This window comes from Lycorma delicatula, chromosome 1 (genome assembly GCF_047948215.1).
Source record: "Lycorma delicatula isolate Av1 chromosome 1, ASM4794821v1, whole genome shotgun sequence".
Lineage (NCBI taxonomy): Eukaryota > Metazoa > Arthropoda > Insecta > Hemiptera > Fulgoridae > Lycorma > Lycorma delicatula.
The window spans coordinates 28095311-28121236 of record NC_134455.1 but is presented as its reverse complement, the minus strand read 5'-3'; the positions used below and the strand labels follow the sequence as shown (position 1 = coordinate 28121236).

At 35.9% G+C, this 25926-nt stretch overlaps 1 protein-coding gene across 2 annotated transcripts; it reads right to left on the bottom strand.

Annotated features, from left to right (window-relative positions):
- RpLP0-like (ribosomal protein LP0-like) lies at positions 1-25926 on the bottom strand. 2 transcript variants are annotated; one of them, XM_075382095.1, is made up of 5 exons: positions 25769-25926; positions 16032-16194; positions 14299-14448; positions 6005-6233; positions 1-266 (listed from the first exon to the last, which is right to left on the bottom strand). In XM_075382095.1, exons 2-5 carry the CDS (start codon positions 16079-16081, stop codon positions 108-110), a joined length of 588 nt encoding a protein of 195 aa, XP_075238210.1. In that variant the 5' UTR covers positions 16082-16194; positions 25769-25926; the 3' UTR covers positions 1-107. The 2 variants fall into 2 exon arrangements, with proteins under 2 accessions (XP_075238210.1, XP_075238200.1); XM_075382085.1 differs by lacking the exon at positions 25769-25926 and adding an exon at positions 25303-25494.

Sequence of the window (25926 nt, the reverse complement as noted above, 5' to 3'; positions counted from 1 at the left end):
TACAAATTAAAATATTTATTTTTCATAATTTACAATGTAACAGAATGTATACATGACAACAATTAAAACATTGTGTGGTATAAATAACTTAATATTTATAAAAATATTCACACTACAGCCATTTCTACATCTTCAACACCCTCACTTTTTGTTTTAATAGTCTTCTTTTTACTTAATTTCTTTACTTTGAATTTTTCAAAAGTTCCATTTGACCACATACATCGTAATTTTAATTTAAACACTGCCATTTGATTTCCTAACAATTTCTGAAACAAATGTAATGCAAATTACAAAATATTAATATATATTACAAACCCTATGCCAAAAAAATGAATGGACATCACATCAGATCACCATTAAATATTTAAGCATTGCATTTCAGTTACCTGCATTTTAACCAACTTATCCTATTAGTAAATATTATTGAAACAAACGCGCACACAGACCATGCAAAATTAAAATAGTCTATTTGAATAATAATTTTAAAATAACCTATTTGAATAATAATTAGCATAATAAAGTAAGATTAACAGATATAATACTCATTTATACTAATTAAACTTTAATTATTACTAAATACAGTATTAGTGTATTGCTTAAGAATGTACCAAAAAATTCAATGATCTTTATTTTGTCCAGATAACACTAATCTAATATAGTTTCATTACATAATTAGGAGGTGAACAGAAACTTTCTGTTCAGTATCGGTATGGAGTTCCTTGATCAAAAACACGATATTCATGAGCAATGTGAACAGTCTTACTCAATGTGTGGCACAATCATACATATCTAATTTCTGTAGTAGGTATATCCTAATACCTACAACATGCAGCAGCTGTCTTGGCTCACTCATTCTCTCTTTCACAATGATTGATTGTATCACTCTACCATGGAGAATAGCTATAAATTATATATTTATTGCTATTTTTTGTTCTTTCCTCTTCTTTTAATGACAAAAATGAAGACTAAAAACTGATTTAATTAACCATGCACACAAAAATGTTATTCTACACATTGCAAGGGATAAATATCACTCCTCAATTCAAGGTAAGTTAGTCACAAGCTGAGCACAGGGACAAATAAAATCTAATTAAATTAAAAAGTGAGTAGCTTGAGAAACTCAAATGTAACCAGTTATCGACAAAAAGTCTAGTAAGACTTTCCCAAAAGAACATTCTAATTATTATTACCATTCTTTCAATTATCAATTCATTTCTAAGTTATTATCTTTAACTTCTAATTACACTTCACATGCTAAATTAATGTAATTTATTTATCTTGTGTTTTGGCAGTTTTATGGCAATTTTTTTTAAAATGATTAAAAAGTTACTTTTCCTGCCACTTTGGAGTCTTAAACTTGATTTACACAATTGATAATTATATTTTTTATGCATTTTAGTAAACCTTACATTAGTGCATTTGAACCAACTTGATAGCTTACACCATTATTGCGTAATGTTTACAAAATTTTAATTTTTTTGACCATAACATGAACCTGACAGTTGTCACGGCCATTTGTGTATTTCTGTAATCCTCTAACATGATTAATTTGAATACAAAATCAAAATCTGAAACCAAAAGTGTTCACACACATAAATATTGAATTAACAAGCTGTTCATTCATTGAAAGTGTAATCTTATGCAATACAATGTTTAGACAAAACTTTGACCAAATAAACCATGTACATTCTTCAGAAAGCATCAGATGCGACATTATTGAGCTAAGGAAAACAGGTTAAGTGACAACAGCCTTTTTAAAAATTATCAGTCGGTTAGAAAACAAAATGGTTTCATCTATAACTACACTGAAAAACAAATCATCCACTGAAATAGCAGCCAGGGCGAGTGGATGGGACACTTTGTGACTCAGAAGTTACTTAAAACGTAATCCAAACCTACAAATATACTACACACTACTCAGTATTGGGGGGTGGGGAAGGGAAAAGGATTCTTCAATAGAAAATAAGTATTTCTGGACTAAAAACTGCTTTATTTTTAAAAGAATTTTTGTATTAACATTAGTTTATATCGTAGGCTAACTTCTCCATCAACTTTGACCCTATATAAGATGGCCTACATTCATTTAAAGTGGTTCTATAAATTTACAGAAACTTGTTCAATCTCTTTTTTCATAATTTTTGAGTGCACAAATCTCTTTACCTATTAGAGATTACTACTTAATAAAAAAATAATGAAGGAATATCCTTAAATTGCATGTCTTTTAAAGACTGTATATAGGTTTCACATTTCATTTTTCCCTTTCTTCTTTAGTAAAAAAATATTTTTAGAAAGCGGTTAAAAAAAAAAAGTAGTTATGTACTGAACATGATGTTATAAGTCTATAATACTGTAACAAGACTGGCATAATAGAGTAAATCGAGTAACACATTCCAACCAATTAAGAAGAAAGTAGTAGAAAATATAATAATGGGAAGAATCCAGAAAGGGGCTAAAAGAAAACCTTTTAGTAAAGGTAACAGGTCCGTTTAACAACTGTCTTTTGTAATACTGTCCACTGACACATCTAAACAGATATTGTTCTGTGAGAAGAGTTACTGGACCAGGGTAGAAATTTCATGGGAATTTGTGAGGGTAGATGATCATTCTCATGCTTCGAGTTGGGTCCAGTTCAACAGGTAAAGAGGATAGGAGTATAAATACTCCAGGGGAGACCAGTTGAGATCAGTGTAAGTGAGACGTAATGATGTGAGTCTGCCAGGAGAGTTCTGTGAGATGTCAGTCAGTGAAGGAGCGAATTTACTTTGATGCGTTACAAGTAATTCCAGTACATGAAAACAAAAAATGGTTCTTTGAGTTACTGTTAGACTATAAGTGAAAGAGATAATGTACTAAATTTCATTCATAGATTGTTAGGGTAGATTTATTTGTGAACAGCAAATGTATTTGCAGTAAAGAACTTTATACTTGTCTTAACTATTGGAACATTGTTGTTAATACAAGATTAGTGTTGTTAAAAGTGTTAAGATTAATGGTCATGCCAATGTCTTTTGTAAATGGGAGTGAATTCTGATTTTCATTATTTATCTACCCGTGAATAAATCCTGAGGATTACTTTAAATTCTGTTTTGTATGTAATCAGTGTTTGTTATTGTTATTATTATTGCTTTTATTGTGGTTATGATTATTTTTATTATTTGTTTTATTACTGTTGTTTACTATTATTATTACTACTGTCAATATTATTGTTATTGATTTTTCTTTTTTTTTACTTATGTTTTTAAACTAATAAATTGTAATTATATAACATTTTCAATTGCCAATCTCTCAGTATCCTGATCGAGCTATGAACATGCAACAATATGTTACTGTCATAATTTTATCATTGCCCAACCGACATCTTACTAATTATTTTACAGATGTAATCTACAATGATAGATTATGATCAATCACATCATCTAAGAATTAGTGATGTCTTTGGTACTGCATTATTACCTATCATGATCGATGGCGATATTATTTTGTTGTGTCACATTTACTTTTAAAAAGATTACAAAGTCAGATTTATAAATATCACTAGCACACAAAATGTATTAATACTAAGAAATAAATATTAATTTTATACTAATTTGTTATAGTGAATAATAGGTTATAAATAACAGTGAATGAGATGTTGAATAATTAATTGTATGTTTCTACAAAAATACCACCTCTAACAAATTTATATTACTGGATCTTATGTTGTAACATCTGTATTCAGAATTACTTGTTCATGTTTATAATTTTATTTTGGAAAATTTAGGACCATAATTAACATTTCATCTACACAAGTTAATATTTTGGAACTAACTACTGAATGTACTTTATGTGACTTGATTTGTAGAATAATTTGAAAAACGAAATATTAAATTAAACACCATTCACTTTTAACTTCTAGTTTCCTCAATTGACAACACTTTCTTAATTATTACTTACTGCATTACTTATTTACGAACTGGCATTGTTTTTAAATCTTTTGATTTTTATTCTTTTTACTTTCTTTAAAAAAATTTTTTTTTATCCTCAGCGGTTCACATTTATTTTCATTAAATATTATCTTCTTTTTCTGTTTTCTCTTACATTCAGAAACTGCAGATAGCCATTCATTTCTTGGATTCTTGTTTTTAAGCTGGTTTTTCCTAACAGGACAAATTACTGTATTATAATAAGCAAGCCTACGTAATTTTATTTGAAATAAGACTCATTTTCTTTTGATCGTACTAACAGATTATATTCCACCTGTTTTAATTTTGTTAAAACTGCTAAGCTGAAACAACCAGAGCAATAAAAAAATTTGCAATTTTTTTTATAGTTCTCTGAATTCTAATTCCAACATCTTATAGATAACAAGTTTTTATTTAATATCCATGACGTGATTATAAATGTGACTCATTGTTTTGTATATGATCTTAATGGTCAACTAAATTTGTTAAACATACAAACTTCTTATGTTACAAGATACATCTAAAAACAAAGTGTTATTACAAACTATGGAGGACAAATTGCTCTCCAAAACTGAGATTGGTATAGGTTTACTGAAAACTTTGAGTAACAATATAGGCTATCTGAAAAATGTAATAGAATAATAGTTTCAAAGAATCTTTACAAGAATCCTGTCAGCTTGGTATTTTTCAAACAGTGCAAAAATTTGTTTCTCATTTGTGGCTGCAACTGATAGTTAGCCTGTAGTTGCTTAAAACCGAAATAAATAAACCATAATTTTTAAAGTGGATAGAATAGTATTTTTACTATCTACATTGAAATCCTGAAAAGCTATTATTCTATTACATTTTTCAGGTAGCCTACATTAATGTTATACAAAGTTTTCACAGCAAACCTATTCTTCTAATTTCCATTGATTTCAGCATTTACGCGTAACAAACTGAAGTAACCGAATCTGCTCGACCATTCTTTTCATAAAAATATGAACATATCAATCCGAATTTAACCACTGTTACACATTTACAATGAAGTGGCCAATCATGAAGCTTATGAAGATTTTCTGCTACCCAATACCAGAAATTTTGTTTGTTCACACAACCAGAAAGGTGAAAGTTCTCATCTGATATTATGATGATTGTGTCATTAGGAAGAATATTCATAATTAAACTGGCACAGTCTTTTCGGTTTTGAAAATCATGTTCACTTAATTCTTGAACTGCTACAATCTTATTTGGATGAAAATGAAGATCCATAAGCAGCATCCTATAAACTCTATGATCTGATATGCGAAGCAAAATGACGCGTTGTGGCAGGGCGACATGGACTCCTGATTATGCAAAGCTTCAATATTTAAGAGTACAAATAGTGCATGGATGAACTGCGGGTTTCCTTTTTAAATATGAAAAAAATGTTTCTCTAAAATTGTGTGCCTACCAACCCCAAACTTTGTATGAAACAAATGCTGAGTTTTGACTAAAGAACAGCCCAAGTTAAAATATATTTTTATAACAAATGCGCGATGTTGTTTGTTTCAGGAATCCATTGCTACTGAAATGGTATGGAGCAAGGTGTACAATGCAATTGGTCTGATGTTCCCCACTCAATAGGCAAGATGTACAGTCTGATTCAAAACCATTTGGTTTTTCTGCTAGTCCCTGTACAATCAAGTAAACAAGATCTTAACTGACCAAGAAGAGAGTGCTCATTCACCAAGGTAATACAAAGTTTACATTTCAGTAACTGTAATGGGTAAATTGAGATTTAAATTGAATCCACATCTGTCCCACTTAGTAAATTTGAGTCCCTGTGATTTTCATCTCTTACTGAACACAAAAAAAAATACCTAAGAGAAAAAACATTCCTGGTGACAGTGAAGAGGTTGATGCTGTTGTACATGGCTATTTTGAACTCATTCTATAAAAGTGTTATAATGACCCGTGAACATCAATGGCGTAAAAAAATATATTAAAAAATAAACATAATTCTAACTGAATGAATGAGTGGTTTGATTTCTTTTAGAAAACAAACCACTCTTGCAATGTTCAATATGATTATGATTACTCACCAATATTCTTGCTTGCTCTGGAGTAAGAATATCACCTACATTACAAACAGTATGTTCTTTCACAAGAGTGACTACACCACGTTGTAAACTTGTTGGCAATCCAAGCTGCCTTAAATGTGGTTCTATTGAATGAGGAAAATCAGGTAATGGACCTTCATCAAGATGAACAGTATCTGTAGCAATAAAACCTGATTTTGCATAGTCTCTTTCTTCATATTGTTTAAACCACCTAACAAGGATGGAAACTTCATTATCATTTGTTATCCTAAGAGTAAAATACTAATAAAAATGTTCTAATTTACATACAAGGTCTGTTCAGAAACTAACCAAACTTAATTTTTTTAATCTTTATTATTAATTTTACAGATTTATTTGTCCTTGTCCCCTCCCCATTCACACACTTTTCCCAGTGATGTTTTCTCTTTGTAAAACCGTCCTGGATAGCTTCATTTGAAAGGCCTTGAAAGGTCTGTGACGCATTTGTTTCAATGTTATCAAAATGGTGTCCTTTCATCACAGATTTTAATTTTGGAAATAAGAAAAAATCACAAGGAGCCAGGTCTAGCGAGTAGGGAGGTTGAAGGAGGGCAGTCACCTGATTTTTGGCACAAAACTGATGAATTGACAAAGCTCAGTGCATGGGCACATTGTCACGCCCACTCTGAAAAGGAACGAATTGCTTCACCACAATTCTGCTCTATTTTTACGGAATTTTTCATGTAACTGTTGTAAAACACCTTGATAGTACGCATGGTTCATGTTTCACCTTGAGGCAAGAATTCAAAATATACAATTCCATTAAAATAAAAAAAAAAAAAAACAGAGAGCATATAATTTTGACATTTAACCGAGACTGACGTACGTGCTTTCTTAGGGCATGGAGATCCTTTGCCAATCCATTGTGATGATTGAAGTTTTGTCTCAATGTCATAGCAGTAAACCCAACTTTTATTTCCAGTTATGATCTTTTGCATGAATGTTTCATCGTCATTGGCTTGTTCAAGAAGTTGCCCACAAACGTCCACTTGTTCTTTATGCTGTTGGTCATCAAATGAGGAACAAACTTTGCTGCAACTCGATGCACATTCAATTTTTCAGTAAAAATATTATGGCACAATCCAATTGTGCCATATTACCACTTCTGCAAGTTCTCTGTCAGTCAATCGGTGATTTGCACATATCAGATCATTAATTTTCTGAACGTGGGTGTCATTAGTTGAAACTGAAGGCCTTGCTGGTCAAGGGTCATCTTCATTTGACTAATGAGAACTTCTACATTGAAATGAAAACTATTCATAACATTGTATAGGACCCAGAGCATCATCTCCATAAGCTGTTTCAAAAGTGGTAATGTTTCTGCCAAACTTTTCCCATTTCACACAAAATTTTATGTTGTATTGTTGCTTCTGAAAATGGCACATTATAAAAATCACTACTAACACTTAAACATGTTGCACTCACTGCATGTTGAATTCAACAACATAAAAACTAACGGAGATATTAACAATCCAAGAACATGTGGTTATAGAGGAGGCTATGTGGAACACAATGCTACCAATTGCATGTCACTAAATATCTCTGTTGGTGTGTAATTAAAAATGTTTGGTTATTGACTGAACAGATCTTGTAAATGAACCTAGCTGATAAAGAAATAATTTTCTACTCATTTAACTTAAACCTCCAGAAAAAACAATCAATTATTATTGAGCTAATAGTAAAAATAATAAAAATATTCAGTTTTAAGACTGACTTAACATACGCTATTCACAATATACTCAAAAAAACTGTTATAAAAAATTTTGCATTACTGCTACATAATGATTCAGATAACTTCAGGAATTTAACAATTCCCTGGATTGTAAAGTTTTAAATGTTAGTTATAAAAATAACACAGCTTGCTGAGTAATGTAGCTTACTGCTTCCATAAATGACTTCATTGAAGTTCTTTACATAAAGAACTATTATTACCTTTGAATTAAGAAAAGTATTTCATCAACTGTGAGTAGAAAGAAATTTACTTGCAATATAATTCATGAACTTAATATTACTGTTTTTTTTTGTGTGATATCAATTGATTTTATTTAAATGGATATGTTAATAGTTATTCAATTTTTTTTACACCTGCACCATGACTGCTGCTTTTACCAGGATACACATTGCAACACCTGGTAGAAGTTGAAAAGTGGTATGCCAATTTACAGTGAATTGTTAGACCAAGTTTTTCTTTTTACAAAACTGTTGCATATATACATAGAGGGACTTTAAATAAAATTATAACCATACTTCATGTTAATAAATTATTAACTAGTATCTGAAACTATTGCTGGTTTCAACAAGACATGGAATATACAACATATTCAATGAACAATGTTCAAAATTTCAGAGATCACAGAAAATCGATCTAATCTAATTTCATGTTTGCCTTCCCCAAATTTCTTTTGAGATGCAATCTAAGAATAAGGTGTACTGCAGTAATCCAAGACTTATAAAAAGACATAATTGATGTAAACGATTCTCAACTAATGCTAAGAAGTAAATAACTGCAAATATGTGTCAAGTAGATTTTTCAACAATTAAGAAATGGAGGACAATTTTAGCATTATTTGTAACAGTAACTAAAATTTCCATTGAACAATATATAGTAAATAAAAAAATATGCTTTGAGCCCAGATATGGATCACTCAGTATACAATCTTTTTTTTGTGTGTAACGGATGAAAAAATGCCATTTACGCATACCTGAGCAGACTTAGGCAGTGTCTGAATCACACAGGTTCGGCTGGATGATGTTAAGAGCCTGGGTATTCCTGCACTCTACTGACTAAAACACCCTTCTCGCTGTACTCCCCCCTCCTGAGGCTGGTACTGCAATTAATCATTTTGCAGCTCAGTCCAGGGGGGTGCCTGCAGGCTTGAGGAAGCCAGTCCCCATCACCTATCCCTTCAAGCGTGGACAAACAACAGCTCTGTAGGGGGCTGTCCTTCCTCCCACGCCTACCGATCCACCTGATACTCAGGACTTTACATGGAAGTTCATATCCTGTAGTACTCCGCTATCTTTAGATGCTGTTAGAAATCGCCCCACTGTCTAAGGTCAGATTCCTTTCTTCTTAATACCACCACTACAAACTTCGCCATGGTATTCCACTCCATAGAACCTTTAAGCATGTAATCAATGTTGTTATCTGGAGTCAACCCCTCCAGGATGAATTGCATCCTGACATGTATCCACCTACAACAGTTAAAAAATGTGTGCTCCATGGTATCAATGTGACTGCAGTAGAAGCATTGGGAAGATCTTCTCATGTAGAACCGAGGTAGATATGCTGCAAATGCTCCATGTCCAGAAACGAACTGAGTGAGATAGAAATCTTCCTCGCCATTACCCTCTCCAGATCCATCCTCTGTATTAGGTGCCTAGTCCATGCTTCTCTTGGTTGGGGCATTCCCTCCCACTCCAGTTACCATTCCTCAATGGTGAGTCGTTTGGCTTCCGATGCGGCCATACCTTCATATCTTCTTATCAGCTGAGTAACCCGAAGGTGGACAAGGTAGATGCTTGCAATAACCATGTTGGATACCGTGTGGTATGCAGAGACTATCTTGACAGCTGCCCTTTGTTGCAGGGCAGTGAGTCTCTTCACTATTTTCTTTTTAGTGAAGGCCTCCCTCCAGGGTGGCACCGCGTACAGGAGTATGGATGTAATCACTGACAATATTGACCTCCTTTTGTTTTGCTTGGGGCCAGTCCTGCTCTTTAGAAGTCTGCTCAAGCAAATCAAGATGGACTCCACTTTCAATGTTACCTTCCTCTCATGGGCATTAAAGGTATCGCTCTTTTCCAGCCATATGCCAAGGTACTTAACATACCTTTTTGTGGCCATCCTGACTCCATCTATTGAGATAACAATATCCCGCAGTCTCCATCTTCCAGTCATCACCAATGATGATTTTTTCAGGGGCAAGCGATAGTTTTCTTGCAAGGAGCTAGTCACTGATTTGTTCTACAGCTTGGTTCACTAGTACTTCAACCTCCTCTTCTGCTCTTCTGCTTTTTGTTATCAGCACGGCTTGATCATCCACACAGGCCTTTAATCGAACATTGCCATGAAATTCAGTGCGCAAGAGGCCCTCAAATGAGAAGTTCCCAGAATACTAGCCCTCAAATACTAGTCCCAGAACAGAGCCCTGTGGAACACTTCCATATGTCTCAAACTGCATAATCCCCTCTTCCGTGTCCAGCTCCAGTTGTCTGTCATGCAGACAGTTGTTAATGGAAGCTACAAGATACTCACTAATTCCACATGTCCTTAGTGCCTCAATCGCCGCAGACCAAGGAAGGCTATTAAAAGCGTCCCTGACATTAAGGAGGATGATTAAAGGTATCCTCCTCATGCGCCAGGAGTTCGGAGAACAATTTCGCACCCAATCCAGAAACGTTTCTAATGGCATCTGTATTGATCCCCACCCGCACAAGACTAAACTGATTGGGGGAGAAGTCTCCAGAAGTCTCAACCTCAGCACGTAAATGCTCTGCCAGAAAACTCTCATAAAATTTGCCAAATATGTTTAAAAGGCAGATTGGCCTAAACTTGTTACTCTCTGTAACTTTTGCACCTGGCTTGGGAATGAGCACAGTCCTTGCCTGTTTACAACATTCTGGAAAGTTGCACCCATGAAGTACGCTATTCATCACATCTAACACCATCCAAGGGTGCACCTCCATAAAGCTCTTGACAATTGCAGCTGGGATAGCGTTAGGTCCTGGACTTTTTTTACCGTTAATTCACTTTGCCAACCAACTCAGCTCCCCAACAACAAATCTATTCTGGAGAACACATGTTCTTCAATCCCAAGCCTCCTGCTGGCATGGGAATAGTTCCTTAACAGCCCGGACGGCCTGCCCCCTGGACAGACGGGAAAAAGATCTACCAAAACGCTTTCTCACCAACTGATAGGCCCTCCCCATGGATCATTTTCAAGTTCATCTAGGATCTTGACCCAGGCATCCTTTTTTGCCTTCTTTATTGTTGCATTAAATTGTTTCTTTGCAGAGCAGTAGCAATCATTCAATATTCCAATCTGTCCATCTTGTTGGCGCCTAGCTATTAGGAGGCGTCTTTTTGCGAAATTAACCTTGGCTCTTAAGCTAGCGATGGGAGCAGACCACCAATGGATGCTTTTGTGTAAACGATTCCCCTGTGGTTTCCTGCTGTACGTGCTTCTTGAAGTGAGGTCAACACAGTGAATGCCGCATCCACGACTCTTGTTGTTTGAGTGACCGTAGGTCTCCACTGTCCTACCCTGGGGGTTCCACCTGATTAACTGCTTGGAAAAGGTGAAGGTAATCTTCACCTTAAGCCTTATGATTTGAAATAAATTCATTCTCCAGTGTTGTATTCTTTGGCAAAGACTCTCCAATATGGCTATTATATCTACTGCAGAACTGGCTCCCCTACTGACATACGTGGAAGCTGTCTGACGATTGAGAACGACCATAGCTCCCAACATGGAGGCCAATGTGTATTCCCTTCTGGTTGATCTGATGCCAACTGACTCAATGCATTCCACATTGAGATCAGCTAATGGAACTGGTCTTGCAGAGTTCCTTACTAACTTCTTGATGTCATTTATGAACCGATAGAATATTTCATCTCCACAGTTTGGAGAGAAATATGCAGACAATATTTTTGACAGTTCCACCGCTATGTAACCAGACCCCTTGGTTATTTCCAATATTGCTCAATGCCCAGAAATATTGCGAATTATGGCATCCCTGTTGTCATAAAAAATCCAGGCCTCTGTTGATACCTTGCGCCGGTTTGGTTCAGCAAGCAAGAGAAAATCCTCCTCATGGCTGCAGCGGTTCCCAGCACCAGGTTGTGTGCAGCGGCACACCTGTTAAGAGTTCAGCTGAATGAATTTCATTTCTTGTTCGGCCCACAATCTCGAGCTCCCATCCAATGGTCCAATGTACCAAAGGTGATACATTTCTGTTGTTCTCAACACTCAGCTTGCTTGTGGCCCAGCCCACCACAGTTATAACAAATATTAGACCTATCTGGATCTTAACATTGCTCAGCCGTGTGACCTGCCTCCCAACATCAAAGGCAATTCACGTTCGGCTTTCTCAGCTCGATCCAGGATGATTGCCAGCCTATCAAACTTCTTTTGTTCAATGTCAGGTGGTTGGCATCCCTTGATGACATCATCTCAGTTGCATTCTGCATTTGACCATAAGCAGGTCGCAGCAACGTTAGCCTGGCAGGTGCAGCATTTCCAAGGGTCCTCTTAACTGCAGCGAGCACTTCCTCCCCTGTGACTTCTGCGTCCATATCTTTTATGTGGACAGCAACTGTTCTCAATGTACTCTTCTCAGCTACCATAGCCTCATGATACAATGCCAAGATCTTCTGTCTTAGTGTCTGGAGGGCTTTATGTCCTTTGCCGAGGTGGATCTCCAAATCATCCCCTCTACCCTTTCTAACTGATAATATATTGCCCGCTAAGTCCCCTCCAACAGATTTCTTCACATCGTTCAGCAAGTCTGCAAATGTGGTGTCTTGCTAGCAAACCACGATAGTAGATTTTGTTGTGTCTCTGCATACATGCCCATCTCCTTCCTCAGACAAAAATAGTGAGACATCTGTTTCACATTGCCTGGCCCAGAATTCAAGTGCCTTTTTTACCGAGAGGCCCTACTGCCCCCTGGTATGGCTACCAGAGGAGAATTCTATTCTCCTCTATGTTTGCAATCTGGTTCAGGCCTTTCACAACTACCTCCACCATCGCCCAGCCTTAGCCCTTTACAAGAATGATATACCTAATGCCTCTTGATTCCATTTCTTCCTCATCATGTAGGATAGACACCGCTGAGACCTCTCTAATCAAGTCCCCTGCTTGGAACTTATCCTCATTCAGTGTCCTCCTTATACCAGGCGACACAGCACAAACGTGGTAAACGAATGGGCTTTTCCTATCACATGAAGTGTTCAAAATGAACACTTTTACCTCTCACCTCTATCCTCAGGCAGACCAGCTTCCTCTTTTATTTAGTAAATACCTGGCTAGGCTACTACAAGAAAGTTCTCCATCGTACTGGTGGTGTCTTCTGCAACAGTTCCAGATCTACTTTAACTGTTTGTGTATACATTTATCCTCTGCAAGCACCTTCTGATGCAGTTCCTTCATTTCCACTACTACATCCTTAGTTAGCAGAAAAACCTTCTAGGCTGCATCCTTTATGTTCTTCCTACCATTAGGAAGGGCTTTACAGAGTTCGACTAAAGTGCTGACCTCATTTAATAAGACCACCATGTCCAAAGTCTCCTCACCTTCCAATTCAGAGCTTGGTATTCTCCTTCTTTTCTTCCCACGTTCTGTCCCCGCCTCTCCAGTCTCCATTTCCATCGCCGAGACATCAATGAGACTTGTAGATCGATGTGACCCAAGGAGATCTAGCTGTTTCAGAGCTTTTCTTAAATGCTTCTTCTTTACTTATCTTGACTCTGGTGTCAAGATACAAGCGTATCTTGGCACATAATAAAATAAATACCAAGTATCTTATAAATAAACAACATAAAATAAAATTAAATTAAACTATTATCAAAGTTCAGACAGCAGTATAATAATGTTATCAACTAAGCCAACTGCTTTCCTTCCAGACAAGTAAATAATTATTACAATCAATAATAAGTGAAAATGAACCTTACTGCCAACTGGCAAGAAGGCTAAAAAACATAAAACTCACCATAAAAAGGAAGTCTGATATCCAAAATTCATAAAAACTAAAAAGACTTCAGGAAAACACTTGCCAACAGTTACAGTCCTACTAACCAAAAATATAACCCAATAAAGCAGTCGAAAACTCAAAACAAAACCCGCAGCAAGACATCTACTCACAAATTTTTTACTTTTCTTATCCAAATCAGTATACAATCTTAACATTAACATAATCTAAGAAGCAAATATTATGAAGTTAATGATAATAAAAAAGTATCTCATTAATGGAAAGATTAATGCTAAGCATGAATAACTAATGATAAGGTAACACATAATGGACTGATTTAATTCACACAATAAATTCACATTAATTAAATCAAATGATTAAAAACTGAGTAGTTGAAATTTAGTTTCGTTAAGGTTCAAGGTTTTAATTAGTTTTCCTTTCCTATATAACTTCATAGAGAACAAAAGAAAACCTTTTGTAATAATAAATAATTTTTCCTAACTTTCTTGTAATTGTTATGGTTACTTTTTATGAATAGAAGTACTCCAAAAAGAAAAATTACTGACTTTATAACTTCTTCTTTTGGTTTTGATGTGAACAGGAGGCCACATTGTCCTTTTAACTCTACAGTTAACTGAGATAGTTGATCCATAATCTCATCTTCAGGTGATTTCCCAAGTGCAAGAGCCATCACTTTGTTTTTACCAAAGAAAAACCTGAACAGAATAAACAAAGTAAAATTTCATAAATCCCAAGATATATTAAATTAGCTTAAGTATTACACAGAGTATAAAAAAAGTATACCTGGCTATTCACTTTTGGATTTTACTTATCACAGTGAACAAAAAATGTTATATGAAAAAAAGTTGTGATTTTCTCTTCATTTTCCTTCTGACAGCAATTTTCCTAAAGCTAATGATCAAGGAAGGCCACAAAGCACAAGAATGCTATTGTTGCAAGAAAGGATACTGGAACATATTAAGGAAAATCTAGAGAGCAAGAATTTTATTACAAGATGAATTGCATTACGTGAACAAGTTATCAGAGTGTTTAGAGAATTCTAAGAATCCAATAGCTATTATATCCATATTATGAACAAAGAGCAAATGCAATTAATAAAAATGACCATCTTTTAACATGAGTGTCTTATTAAATGAGTCAATTTTGCAAAAGCTGATATCAAATCTGCAATTTATCACTGTAATAATAATGATCATTGATCAAACTGTTTTAACTGAATCACAAATTTTCACAATACCAATCATTAGGCACAAAAAATCCTCATGTCATTATGCAGTTAAGGTTTCAGCAATCATTTTCACTAAGTGTTTAGGATTGAATTATCAGCAATTCACTAACTGGTAACACTGAATGTACACTACCAATAAAAAGGGTACCTCTTTTCATAACTTGCTATAATTTTTAATGCTTTTTCCAAAAAAATGAAGTGACAAGACAAATACAAGCTTTGATAAGAATAAAACCTAAACTTTTCAGTCAAGTGGTTCATAAGTACAACTTTTCAAAGGTAAATTATTCCTTTTTTGATATGTATAGTAAAATATTATCATTTTTTTTTATAAGTGTTCTAATTTTTAGTTTTAGCAAATATTAAACAAATATAAACAGGCATGATACCTGAATACTAATAAGCTTGCAGATTTATTTGGAAATTTGAAAAAATATTACAATATCCATTAAATAAAAATAAATTACAGTAACAAATGTGATTTAATGGGTTTTTGAATGCTGCAAAATGTGATATAATAAACAACTGTAGAACAAGAGATAAATATTAAAACATATGACTACCAAAAAAAACAACATTCCTAACTAACACTGATCTTTAATATAGGATAATTACAAATATAGAATAATTAAAGAATGTGTGGGTGAAAAGTTTTTACATATTTTTGTATATAATTTTTTCCAATTTTTAAAAATTTATTTCAAGACACACATGTACAGGTGATTCAAAGAAACGGGAAATTTTGAAAGTTGTGTTGGTAGCCGTGGGCGAATGGTAACACTTGATAAGTGGCGCCAGACTCTCTAACCTAACCTGCCATTTAGTTGTCATGGATCCTTGGAGTGGTGCGTAACGTGCATTTGCTATCAAAGCGTTTTACAAAAACAATGACAGTGTGGAGAGAGCACGTACAGAAATTTTTCTGATAGTACTTTAAAAGTTTGAATATCCTTAAAGCCAAGAGTTATGAATATTTTTGAATATTAACAATGCTATCTATAATATAAATTTAATTATTAAAAAAAATAAAAATAAAAATGTTTTGATTACCTGCTATCTTTCCAGTAACCTCTAACATCTTTTAACTTAGAATTCCTCATGTTTTGAATATCAAAAACAAATATATGTGAAAATCTTTCTACATCTTTTCTAATTAATTCAATTAAGTGCTGTTTTAAACCAAGTCCTTTTTTTGTTGTTTTTGTTAGTGAAACTAAAAAATAAAATAAAAAAACAAAACATTTATTCCAAGGCAATTATGATACTACATTTATCGTAAATACTGTAATTGCAAACACTTTAAATCGTTATGTATTTATTTAAGAAGGTAAAATTTTTTAAAAAACTTTTAATTTAGCAGTACTTCAGTAACCTACACAACCAAAATGATTGTGAAAAATGGACTAAGTAAAGAAAAACTGGCCACTATCTTTGAGAGTAGAATTTGGGAAAAAAATTTCACCAATTTTTCTCAATGAATACTTGATTTTTACACTCAAAAAGCAGGATGAACTACATGCATTTAACTTTAGGGGGGGGGGACACTCCATAAAAGTAGAACATACATATTGGATGTTTGGCCTGTTTAGCAAATACTTGCTAAGTATTAGCAAGTATTGTTTAATAATAAAGCAAGTATTTGCTAAACAGGAATTGTCCATGCTGTAATCCTTTTTCTTTGAATGGTTTAAGTTTCCTTCTCTTCTGTGTTAAACTTTTTATATGAATACATTTACTATATCTTGCATCCCCAGTTATCTATTTTCCAGAAAATTCTCACTCAACTTTACAGGCATATCCTTCTAATTAAAGTCATGGAAAAAACCTCACCCACAAGGGCTCAGAAAACTTTGTTTTTGAGTTACAGCCATTCAACATTTTTTCCACTTTCTGCACTTAAAGATATGTTAATAACTTACATGAATACAATTTATAAATTTGAATTTATGATTTTACGTGTAATTTACATAAAGAATCCAAAATAATTATTTCCAGAGTAGTGTATCAAATACTTTTTGAGAAATTATATTTACTGACTGCTTGTTTTTTATAAAAATAAATTGTAAATAATAGTGTAATGTCTGTATATCAGAATTGGAAGCAATTAAGTGAGACAGATTAGCAAAGTATGCTAACTGAACCATATGAAGATACAAGGTTAGATGATGTTCAGTTTTTTATGAGGAAGATGATGATAGTCCCATCAGAGTTTTAAAATTGAAAGATACTGAGGGGGGACAAGTAGGGACTAAAGCTGATCTACACAACTGAGTTTTTTTTGTGATCAATATAAAAGTTGTGAAAAAAATGTACATTAAACTTATTTCCAAATTTGACGAGGGTAAATAAATTTCAATTTAATTAATTGAAGGCTTGGTCCTGATTTCTTGACATTACTGAGATTTTCAAGTGTACTTGAAAAATAATGAATAATAATGTAAACAAAAAATACTTTAAATAGGATATAAGGTAGTAATCATTAAGTCAAGAAATCCCAAATCTATACAGCAATAATATTTTATTTTAACAATTTAAATATTATAAATACTGCAAAAGGTCTGGTCTTTTCGAATATTTAAAAGTAGGTCCTTTTGAATATTAAAGGTAGTACAAAGTATGAAAAGAATGGTTCACAAAAAGAAAAGAAATGTCACAATATTTAAAATTTTTTAATTTAAGGGGGTCTGGATGCTACAGACTGAACACTATTTTTTTTTCTTACGGTAATAAAATATCATACGTCTACACAAATTTGTTGCATACTGCTCTGTTGCATATCACTCAATTTTTGAAGTTTTGGATTGGTTTTTGGTGTTTTTAGATTTGTTGAACCGTTTTGTTGACTGGATTATTATGGATGTGTATCAAATCTGGTGAGTTTTGAATAATGGATTACTGAGTTATTATGATTTTTAGTTTTTTACTATAGTATTTAATAGGGAGTTGGATGGATTTAACATACATAACATAGGTAAATTATTCTAAGTTCGTAGCCTGGTTTGAACAGGAAGGTGACATCATCGTCAAATATTGTAAACAAGGACTTGGAATATTTTTCATTGCTGCTTGGTAGGTGGAATTATTCTAAGTCCTTAGGAACTATTATAAGGGGGATTTTTCTGTTTCGCATATCTCCTAAACGCTTTCATTCCTGACTGTTTCCTTCCGGGTATAAAAATATAGCGTGTGGGGTGTCAAACAACAGGGTTTTGGTCAGAGAGCTAAATCTATTGTTTGAATATTGATAAGAGGTGACTGGCTAGCACAATAAGCAAAAGAAGCCGTAGCCGGCAGCAGCAGGTGCTAAAGATCGCACACAGCTCTCGGAAATTGAATGCAAGCAAGGCGACAGATGGGGTGGATCATCTAGCGAGATGAGAAAAGAATGTCGGAAGAGTAGCTGATCTGTAGATCAGTTTTCGTGAAAGTCGGGCTGAGGACGGAAGACGTACTAGAAGGTATCCCGCAAGGGGAACTGATAAAGTATGTTAGAGAACTTATCAGTGTAAGTGGTACCCTGTCTAAGCATCTGAAAAAAGCTATACGGCGAGACAACTGAAGGAGTTAGCGGATGACATGGCTAAAGTTGTGACTGCCTTTTGAGCATTTGTTGAGACGAACCCTTTTGATAATAGAGCAGATCAAAAAGGTGGCATGCCAAACCATGACTGATTTGAGTGGAAATGAACTGCTTTGCCAGCTGGAAGAGGGGGTCAAGAATGAATATATTGATACTCTCGTGGCAGGCAAGTGAAAGAAAGAATAGTTTATCAGGACAGTTGAATTGGGAGACTCGATCTTTGGAGAGCATGAGAAGGATGTTGTCTTCATTTTGGATTTGAGCATGACTAGTAGCACGTTCTCGGAATCAGTTTTTAGAATGGTTCTGAGGGTTAAACATCTGATGTGGGCCAGTTGAGAACGAGCCAGCTATTAGCATGCAGAGAGACTGCAACTGTTCTCCAGGGAGAAGAACTGGAGGACTATGAAAGAAGAATATTCATATTGGTGATAGACTCCACGACTGGAGTAGGGAACATTACCCAGTTAAGAAAGAATATAGTAGAAATCTTTCTCAACGCCACAATGTATGTTGTCTTTGGTGTGGAGGCAGGAGTAACCAGGAAGATCGTGGAATATGCTGGCGGGCGGACCAACTGAACTACTGGTATTTATGTGAAGAAAGTGGTGATAAAGAAAGCCAAATGGGATAGATCCCATTAGAGGCTTCTGCGGAGACGGCCAAAACCCTTGTGGTCAGAGTGGCAGAACAAGGAAAGAAAACCTTTGTGGAGCTACTCAAGGAGGTGTGCAAGAGAGAGATCCTCTTGGTCAGGAAGGAGCCAGGAGAGAATTTATGGATCAGAGTTAATGAAAAGGATGAGGGCCCTGAGAAAATGATGAAAAAGTTACAGGAGGGAGTGCAAGGAGTCAGTATTGCCTTGAGGCATAACATGAGGAAACTTTAGGAGAATCTTTATTAGAGATAATAATGTCCTCATGACAAAAGAAGAGATGTTCAAGGCCGTAAGAGAAAATTTGGATGTAGAGGAGGTGGAGCAGACTCTTAGGCTGAGATCTGCACACTGGTACGCAGGTGGCCTCACTGCAAATTAATAGGGAAGAGGCGGAGAAGTTGGTTTGGAAGGAATGCCTGCATGTTGGAGTAGTGTCATGTAGATATGGAACCTCTACATATTATATGTTACCAAGACTTGATATGGAATTAGAGAGATGTTTCTGATGTCGGGACCTTGGTCACAAGGCCTTGAAGTGCCAGGGTCTCGACACGATTAAGAGCTGCTTCAATTGTGGAGAAGAGGGACATTTCAAGGCAGGCTGTAGGGAGCCTGCGACTTCCTTTAAGTGTGGAGCAAAGGGCCATTGATATGGAAGTCCGCAATGCAGACATTGAGAATGTTCCAAGTAAACACGAACAGATCAAGGCAGTCCCATCATCTGTTATGGGCAATTGCCAAGTATGCTGATGCAGATGTGATGACAGTCTTGGAGCCCAATCAATGAGTAGTTGAAAATAATATATGAGTGACAGATCCTGGTAGGGTCTGTGCGATTGCAATGGTCAATAGAAGGCGCTCTGACACCAGTTGGGGAGGCGGTAGGGGATACATCTGAGGGGAGGCGGCAGGATGGTATCTTTTTGGCAGCTATATTTCCCCTAATATACCACTAATGGAGTTTTCAGAAATGCTGGAAGGGCGAGCATTAGAAGCTAGAAACAAGAGGCCCAATTATAATCGGCAGGGAATTTAATGCTAAGAGCCACACGCTGGGTGTGGAGATGGCAGTGAGTGGGGCAGACAGTTGGATGAGATGATGGCCTCTCTGGGGATGGTATGCATCAATGAGTTTGGCGTGTATAAATTCCGCAGGGGGATCATGGGACCAGATTGGATTTGACATTTGTTAGAGTGCTATGCTGGTGAGACTCAGTGGCGCCTTTTAGAGAATGAAATGCTCAGCAATCATAGCTGTATAGAAGTGGACATTGGGTGCTCTTGAAGGACACATACAGAGGCAGAACGATGTGGAAGAGTACATGTAGATCAAGGGGGGTGATGGCTGCTGAGTCAGGCCCAAATACTGAGGCTCAGGAAGACATTTCTGACTAGGATCTTGGATCAGAATAAGATGGACAAGAATTCAATACATAGTGCTATAATAGAAGCCTGTTCTGACGTCCTAGAGAACAGTGGTAACAAAACAAGAAGTAGGAGGGTGTACTGGTGGAACACTGAAATAGAGGAGCTGAGGAAAGTATGTATAGGATGCAGAAGGAGACTGATACATACCAGGAGATGGGGCGTATCAGTAGTGAGTGAGAGGGTGGCATCTAGCTTGAGACAAACTAGAAAATCTCTGAGGAAGGCCATTCATAGGTCTAAAAGAGAAACGTGGTTAGATTTATGTAATAAGCTAAACAAAAATCTCTTTGGAGATGCATATAGTGCAAGATAGATATCATGATGCATGATAGATACAAGATAGTTATGGATAAGTTTGGGAAGGCTTTGCCCAGACTGCCTATGGTGTTTCAGGGAAGAGCAAAAGTAATTATTAGATACCCTGGGCTATGGAAATATGTTCCAGCCGCAAGACAATCAGTGAATATTAATCAGCGGAGAGAAAGAGTGGACTGCAGTGGATCGATATGCTAGGAAGGTGACAGACAAGCTCCATCTATGGGAGCAGTTCTGGCAGAGAAGAAGACATTGGGGATGCCGGGCTGGAGAGGTCTGCAGCTGAGTGCCTGGCGGGTTCCTGCAAGTGTGTGGGGGTCGCCTTGGTGCATTGAGGCTGTGGAATCTCCATTCCCGGTGCTCGAGCGTGTTGCCCAATGACTGATGGCTGTTATGGGTAAGTATGTGAGTTGAGTCCATGTTTGCTAGGCGTGTGTATGTGTATGTAGATGGCGAGTGCATGTGTGGTTGATGGGCGCCTCTTTTGAGAGTTCCTTCATGCTTGGTGTTTCTCTCCACTTGAGTTCTTGCAATGTCTGTGTCTGCGTTAGCAGAATCTGTACCCGTGTGTATGTGTGTGTTTGAGGAGGTCTCGTATGCCTGTGGAAGTGTTTGTGCTTGGTTGGAACTGTGTTTGATATCTTTTTGTGATGTGCTGTGTTCTGTGATGCGCATGATGATATGGCTTTGATGTTTCCTTGTGGTGACCAATTGTGTGTGTGGCGGCATTAACCCCCCCTGAAGTAATGCTCTAGTAGCTGTTCCATGGGGGAGGATTGCCAGGGGTGGAGCTTTAGTCGGTAGTGTGCAGGTGTACATATGCACTTAATAACATCCTGCAGAATCTGTTTGCGATCCCAACCCTGCTTAGGCGTCCCTAGATGAGGTTCCTCCACCTCCAAAAAAAAAAGAAGACTGCCCATGGCACAACTGGTAGAGGTTCTACAAGATCTACTTCCAAAGGATGGAAATTGGAGGTGATGTTAGATGATTGTGGAGGAGATCCCTCGTTTTATGTTGGAGCTGCTGGAATATGTTGTGTGTAAACTCAGGCCACACAAAAGCCAGGGACTTGATGGGATCATGCGAGTTGTAGTGGATGCGTCCCCCCTGTCGTTGTTGGAACTGTTCTATCAGGCCAGTGAGAAAATTCTTACGACATGGAAGGAGGCTAAACTGATCACGGTTACGAAGGCGGGAGGGGTTTTTGGCTGATTTCTCTAATCAATTCATTGGGCAAGTTGTTCAAGGCTCTCCTGGCCAGGACGCTGGAGTGAATAGGTGGGCTATCCTGGAGACAGTATGAATTCAAGAAGGATTGATCCACTGTGGAAACGACTGGAAAAGTTATGGAAATAGTCAATTCTGTGGTAGAGGGAATAAGATACGTTAGACAGATACTGGTAATGATTTTGGCTGACGTCCAAAATACGTTTAATTCTATAATGTGGGATACGATTTTGGACAGCCTAATTGACAAGGAAGTGCCTCCCTACTTGGTCAGAATGATTCAGTAATACCTGACAGGTATGGAGATGAGGATTATGGCTCAGGATGGAAAAAGAGGTCATTGTGATTATGGAGAGGGGGTGCCCCAGGGATCATTACTGGTCCCCCTGCTGTGGAATGTGGCCTATGACAGCCTCTCAGAGATTAATGTTCTTTCCGGGGTTGAGCTAATCGTTAACACGTACGATCTCGCTCTTGTGGTGACAGGGAGAGATATTCACGAGCTGAGGATTCATGCCAATGAAGCGCTGAATTGTATAGTATGGTGAATGAAGGCTAGGGGCCTGACAGTCTCAGCCGAAAAGACAGTTATGGTGCACATCACAGGCCGGAGGCAGATCCTGCGCTTTTCTATTGAATTGGATAGTACGGAGATGTTCTCCATGAGAAGAGCTAAATAACTTGTTATTAGCACAGTTGGTAATGCGCTGGCAAGAGGGATAGAATGGTGCGTCAACTGGTCGCTGGACTCATAGATTGATCCTGACATCAAGACATGGATTGATAGGAAGTATGGAGAGACAGATTTCTGGACGGTCCAATGACATGTGGGTTGTGGACTGTTCAACAAATATCTCTGAACTAGAGGGAGAAGATCGACCTCGAGATGTCACTATTGTGATCTTCTGGATGATGTGGAGCACACATTTCTAGCTTGCCCATGTTGGGAAGCTATGAGGCCATTCGGGGAAGACATCACCCCAGAAGACGAAATGAGATAGATTATGTTCTCTTCCAGGGAAAGCTGGAACCTGTGTTCCAGGTTGCTTCGAGAAGTTCTTTCTCAGAAGATGATGGAGGAAGAGAATTGATTGGGTAGTGTTCTGCCAATGAGCAATGAGGCAAGGTTAGCTCTTGGGAGTGGGTAGTGGGGCTTCTATTGGATCACTACTGCTGGGTGCCCTGGGGGATGCTGGAAGGTAACACAGGTGAGTCTGAGATGGTAATATGTAATCTAACAGATGATGTGAGCAAGCGTGGAAGACATGAGGCTGGAAGACATGATGAGATTTGTGCTCTCTTTAAGGATGGCTGGGATCGGTGTTCCAGGTGGTTTTGAGAAGTCCTTTCACAGAAAATGAGGAAGACAACCAATAGGGTAGTGTTCTGCCGGAGAGCAAGGGTGGAAGGCCAGCCCTTGGGGGGCTTATTTTATTTACTTTGTCCATAAAATCATAATTTCTTTATTTAAAACAATAATCTGTGTGTTTTGCAGATCCATGTATAACATATATAATTTTATTCTTCTAGTAATTCATTTTTGGTAAGCAGCATCTGTTGCCCTGGCTTTGCTACTTCACTTTTGAAGCCTAGCAAATCTCTTCTCTTTCTGCTTTCGTAAAATCTTTGTATCTATACTCTATAAACCCAAAGAACATGCAAAACCTTCAACATTCTGCATTTTTTAATACAGAAAATATTTCTACTGAGTGAAATATATACATTGATAAGTACATTATAAACAATAAAAAAAACCAGGTATGAAATGGAGAAATTTTATTTTTTTATCAATAAATTTAGAGGAGTACAAAATAAATAAGTAGATCTGCTGTAAAGTACAACCCCATTTTTATAATACAAAATGTTCTCCAGAATGATATAGTTCATTGAAACATCTTCTGTTTATAAAATACAGCGTTTATCAACTTTGGATAAAATTAATTTAAACTCTGACAGTGCAGTAGTTAACGGAAATGTAAATGCAGCAAAAAATATTAATCCAGCTTGAACCATTTCATCTATTCTTGTTGATAAACAATCTACAATCATAAAGATGTATTTTTGTCTGTTAGTGTCTTGCCTAATTTATTATTTAATACTGATAAAAAAAATACGAAAATGTTTGAAACTTATTATTTCTCTCCCAAGTACCATATATAAATTGTATACTTAATGTTAATTAGATGAGGTTAGTGAGCAAAGCAAGTGTTATGTTACGTTATAACCAAACTAATAATTCTGTGTAATGAATTTCATACAATATCAACATAACAATCTCTCAATAACGCTTACTAATCTTGTGTAATAAAGATTAAGCAATTTAAAAAATTGAGGTTTTCTTTAAGTTTATATACATTTGTAAGGGCACTTTTTGAGAAAAAAAAATGGAGTCACAGAAGATGAACAAATTGGGTGGGACACTAACCGACAAGTACCCAGTACCGTCTGAGCAATTACTTAATTGATAATTATTAATAATCCATTGTAAAAAATAAACTTGTTACAACTAATCAACTTTGTAAACAAACAAGTTGGCAGTTAATATCTGAAATACGTTTTAAAAATAATCTAATTTTACATATTTCAGGCTCAGCAACAGTTAATTAAAAATCTTAGGTGCCAATAGTCAGATAGTTGTACTTCACAAGTTGGAGGCAGCATTGCTTAATCAATATTTGTTACTGGTTCTTGTATTATAAAATACTTCTTGTATGGTAATAATTTCAGATTTTATTATCAGTAGCGATTCAATTTTCTACGGCTACATTTTATTACCATACCACAAACTGCATATTAAAAAATAAAATAATTTAAACAACAAAAGGCAGTGATTAATTTTAATTGTTATTAGTTTACTACTAAATGCACGAAAATAATCTTGCATAATTAATCAAGGTGGTCGGGATAAACAATTGGACAAAATAAAAATTATACATCATAACTGTAAGATAAAAAAGGCGTACAACAAAAGATCTCTACAATCTTTAACAAACAAATGTGTCTATCAAGACAGTCTGTAGAATCTTATAAAATACAGAAATAAATTTCCTCTGCAAACTATAAACAACATACAAATTAGATAAAAGCTCTTTTAAGGGGAAAAAACTTACTTTTCTTATCTCTTTTAGAGCGAGGCATAATTACCACTTCTTCTTCTTCACAGTTTAAGAAAAATAATTACGTTTCAAACAAAAAATTCCTACAAATACTTCTAACCTGTGAATACAAAACAATTGAGGTTAGACATGCTTTCAACAAACAAACGCCATATTTTTTTAGCATAGAGGATTAACAGTCGGCGGGTGTTTGGTGATATGTCAAATTCTCGACTAAATATTATTTCAAAAAAGAACTAAATTTACAGGTAGTCATTTTCATTTTCACATTCATACGACATTTGATTTTAATTTATTTTACTTATTATATAGTTTAATGACTGTTCTTAGTATAATTATATTTTTACTTATTACTTTATCGTTCTACTGCAATGTTCCTTGGTTATAAATCAAGTTTATGTAATGTGTTTAAATCTGCTTTTACTGAGTAGGCTGTAATAAAAATATATTGACAATTTACCTCATCGTACAGAGTGCGAACAGTAGCTTACTAACTTCATAATGAGTTAAAGCGAGTTATTCGTTTTTATCACTCCCTGAAACACGACTTGTAAAAAAAAATTAGATTTTGAAAGATTCTTGTCACAGCGTAATCAACACAGCATTCGTACAGCCGTT

Bases quoted from the DNA above. Each gene is read 5' to 3' on its own strand.
- RpLP0-like (XM_075382085.1), bottom strand. From the start codon at position 25,330: ATGCCTCGCTCTAAAAGAGATAAGAAAA. The intron at 16,195-25,302 runs GTAAGTTTTTTC...TTTATTTTTTAG, and splicing joins CTCTAAAAGAGATAAGAAAA to TTTCACTAACAAAAACAACA. The intron at 6,234-14,298 runs GTCAGTAATTTT...CATCCTTGTTAG, and splicing joins CCAAAAGAAGAAGTTATAAA to GTGGTTTAAACAATATGAAG.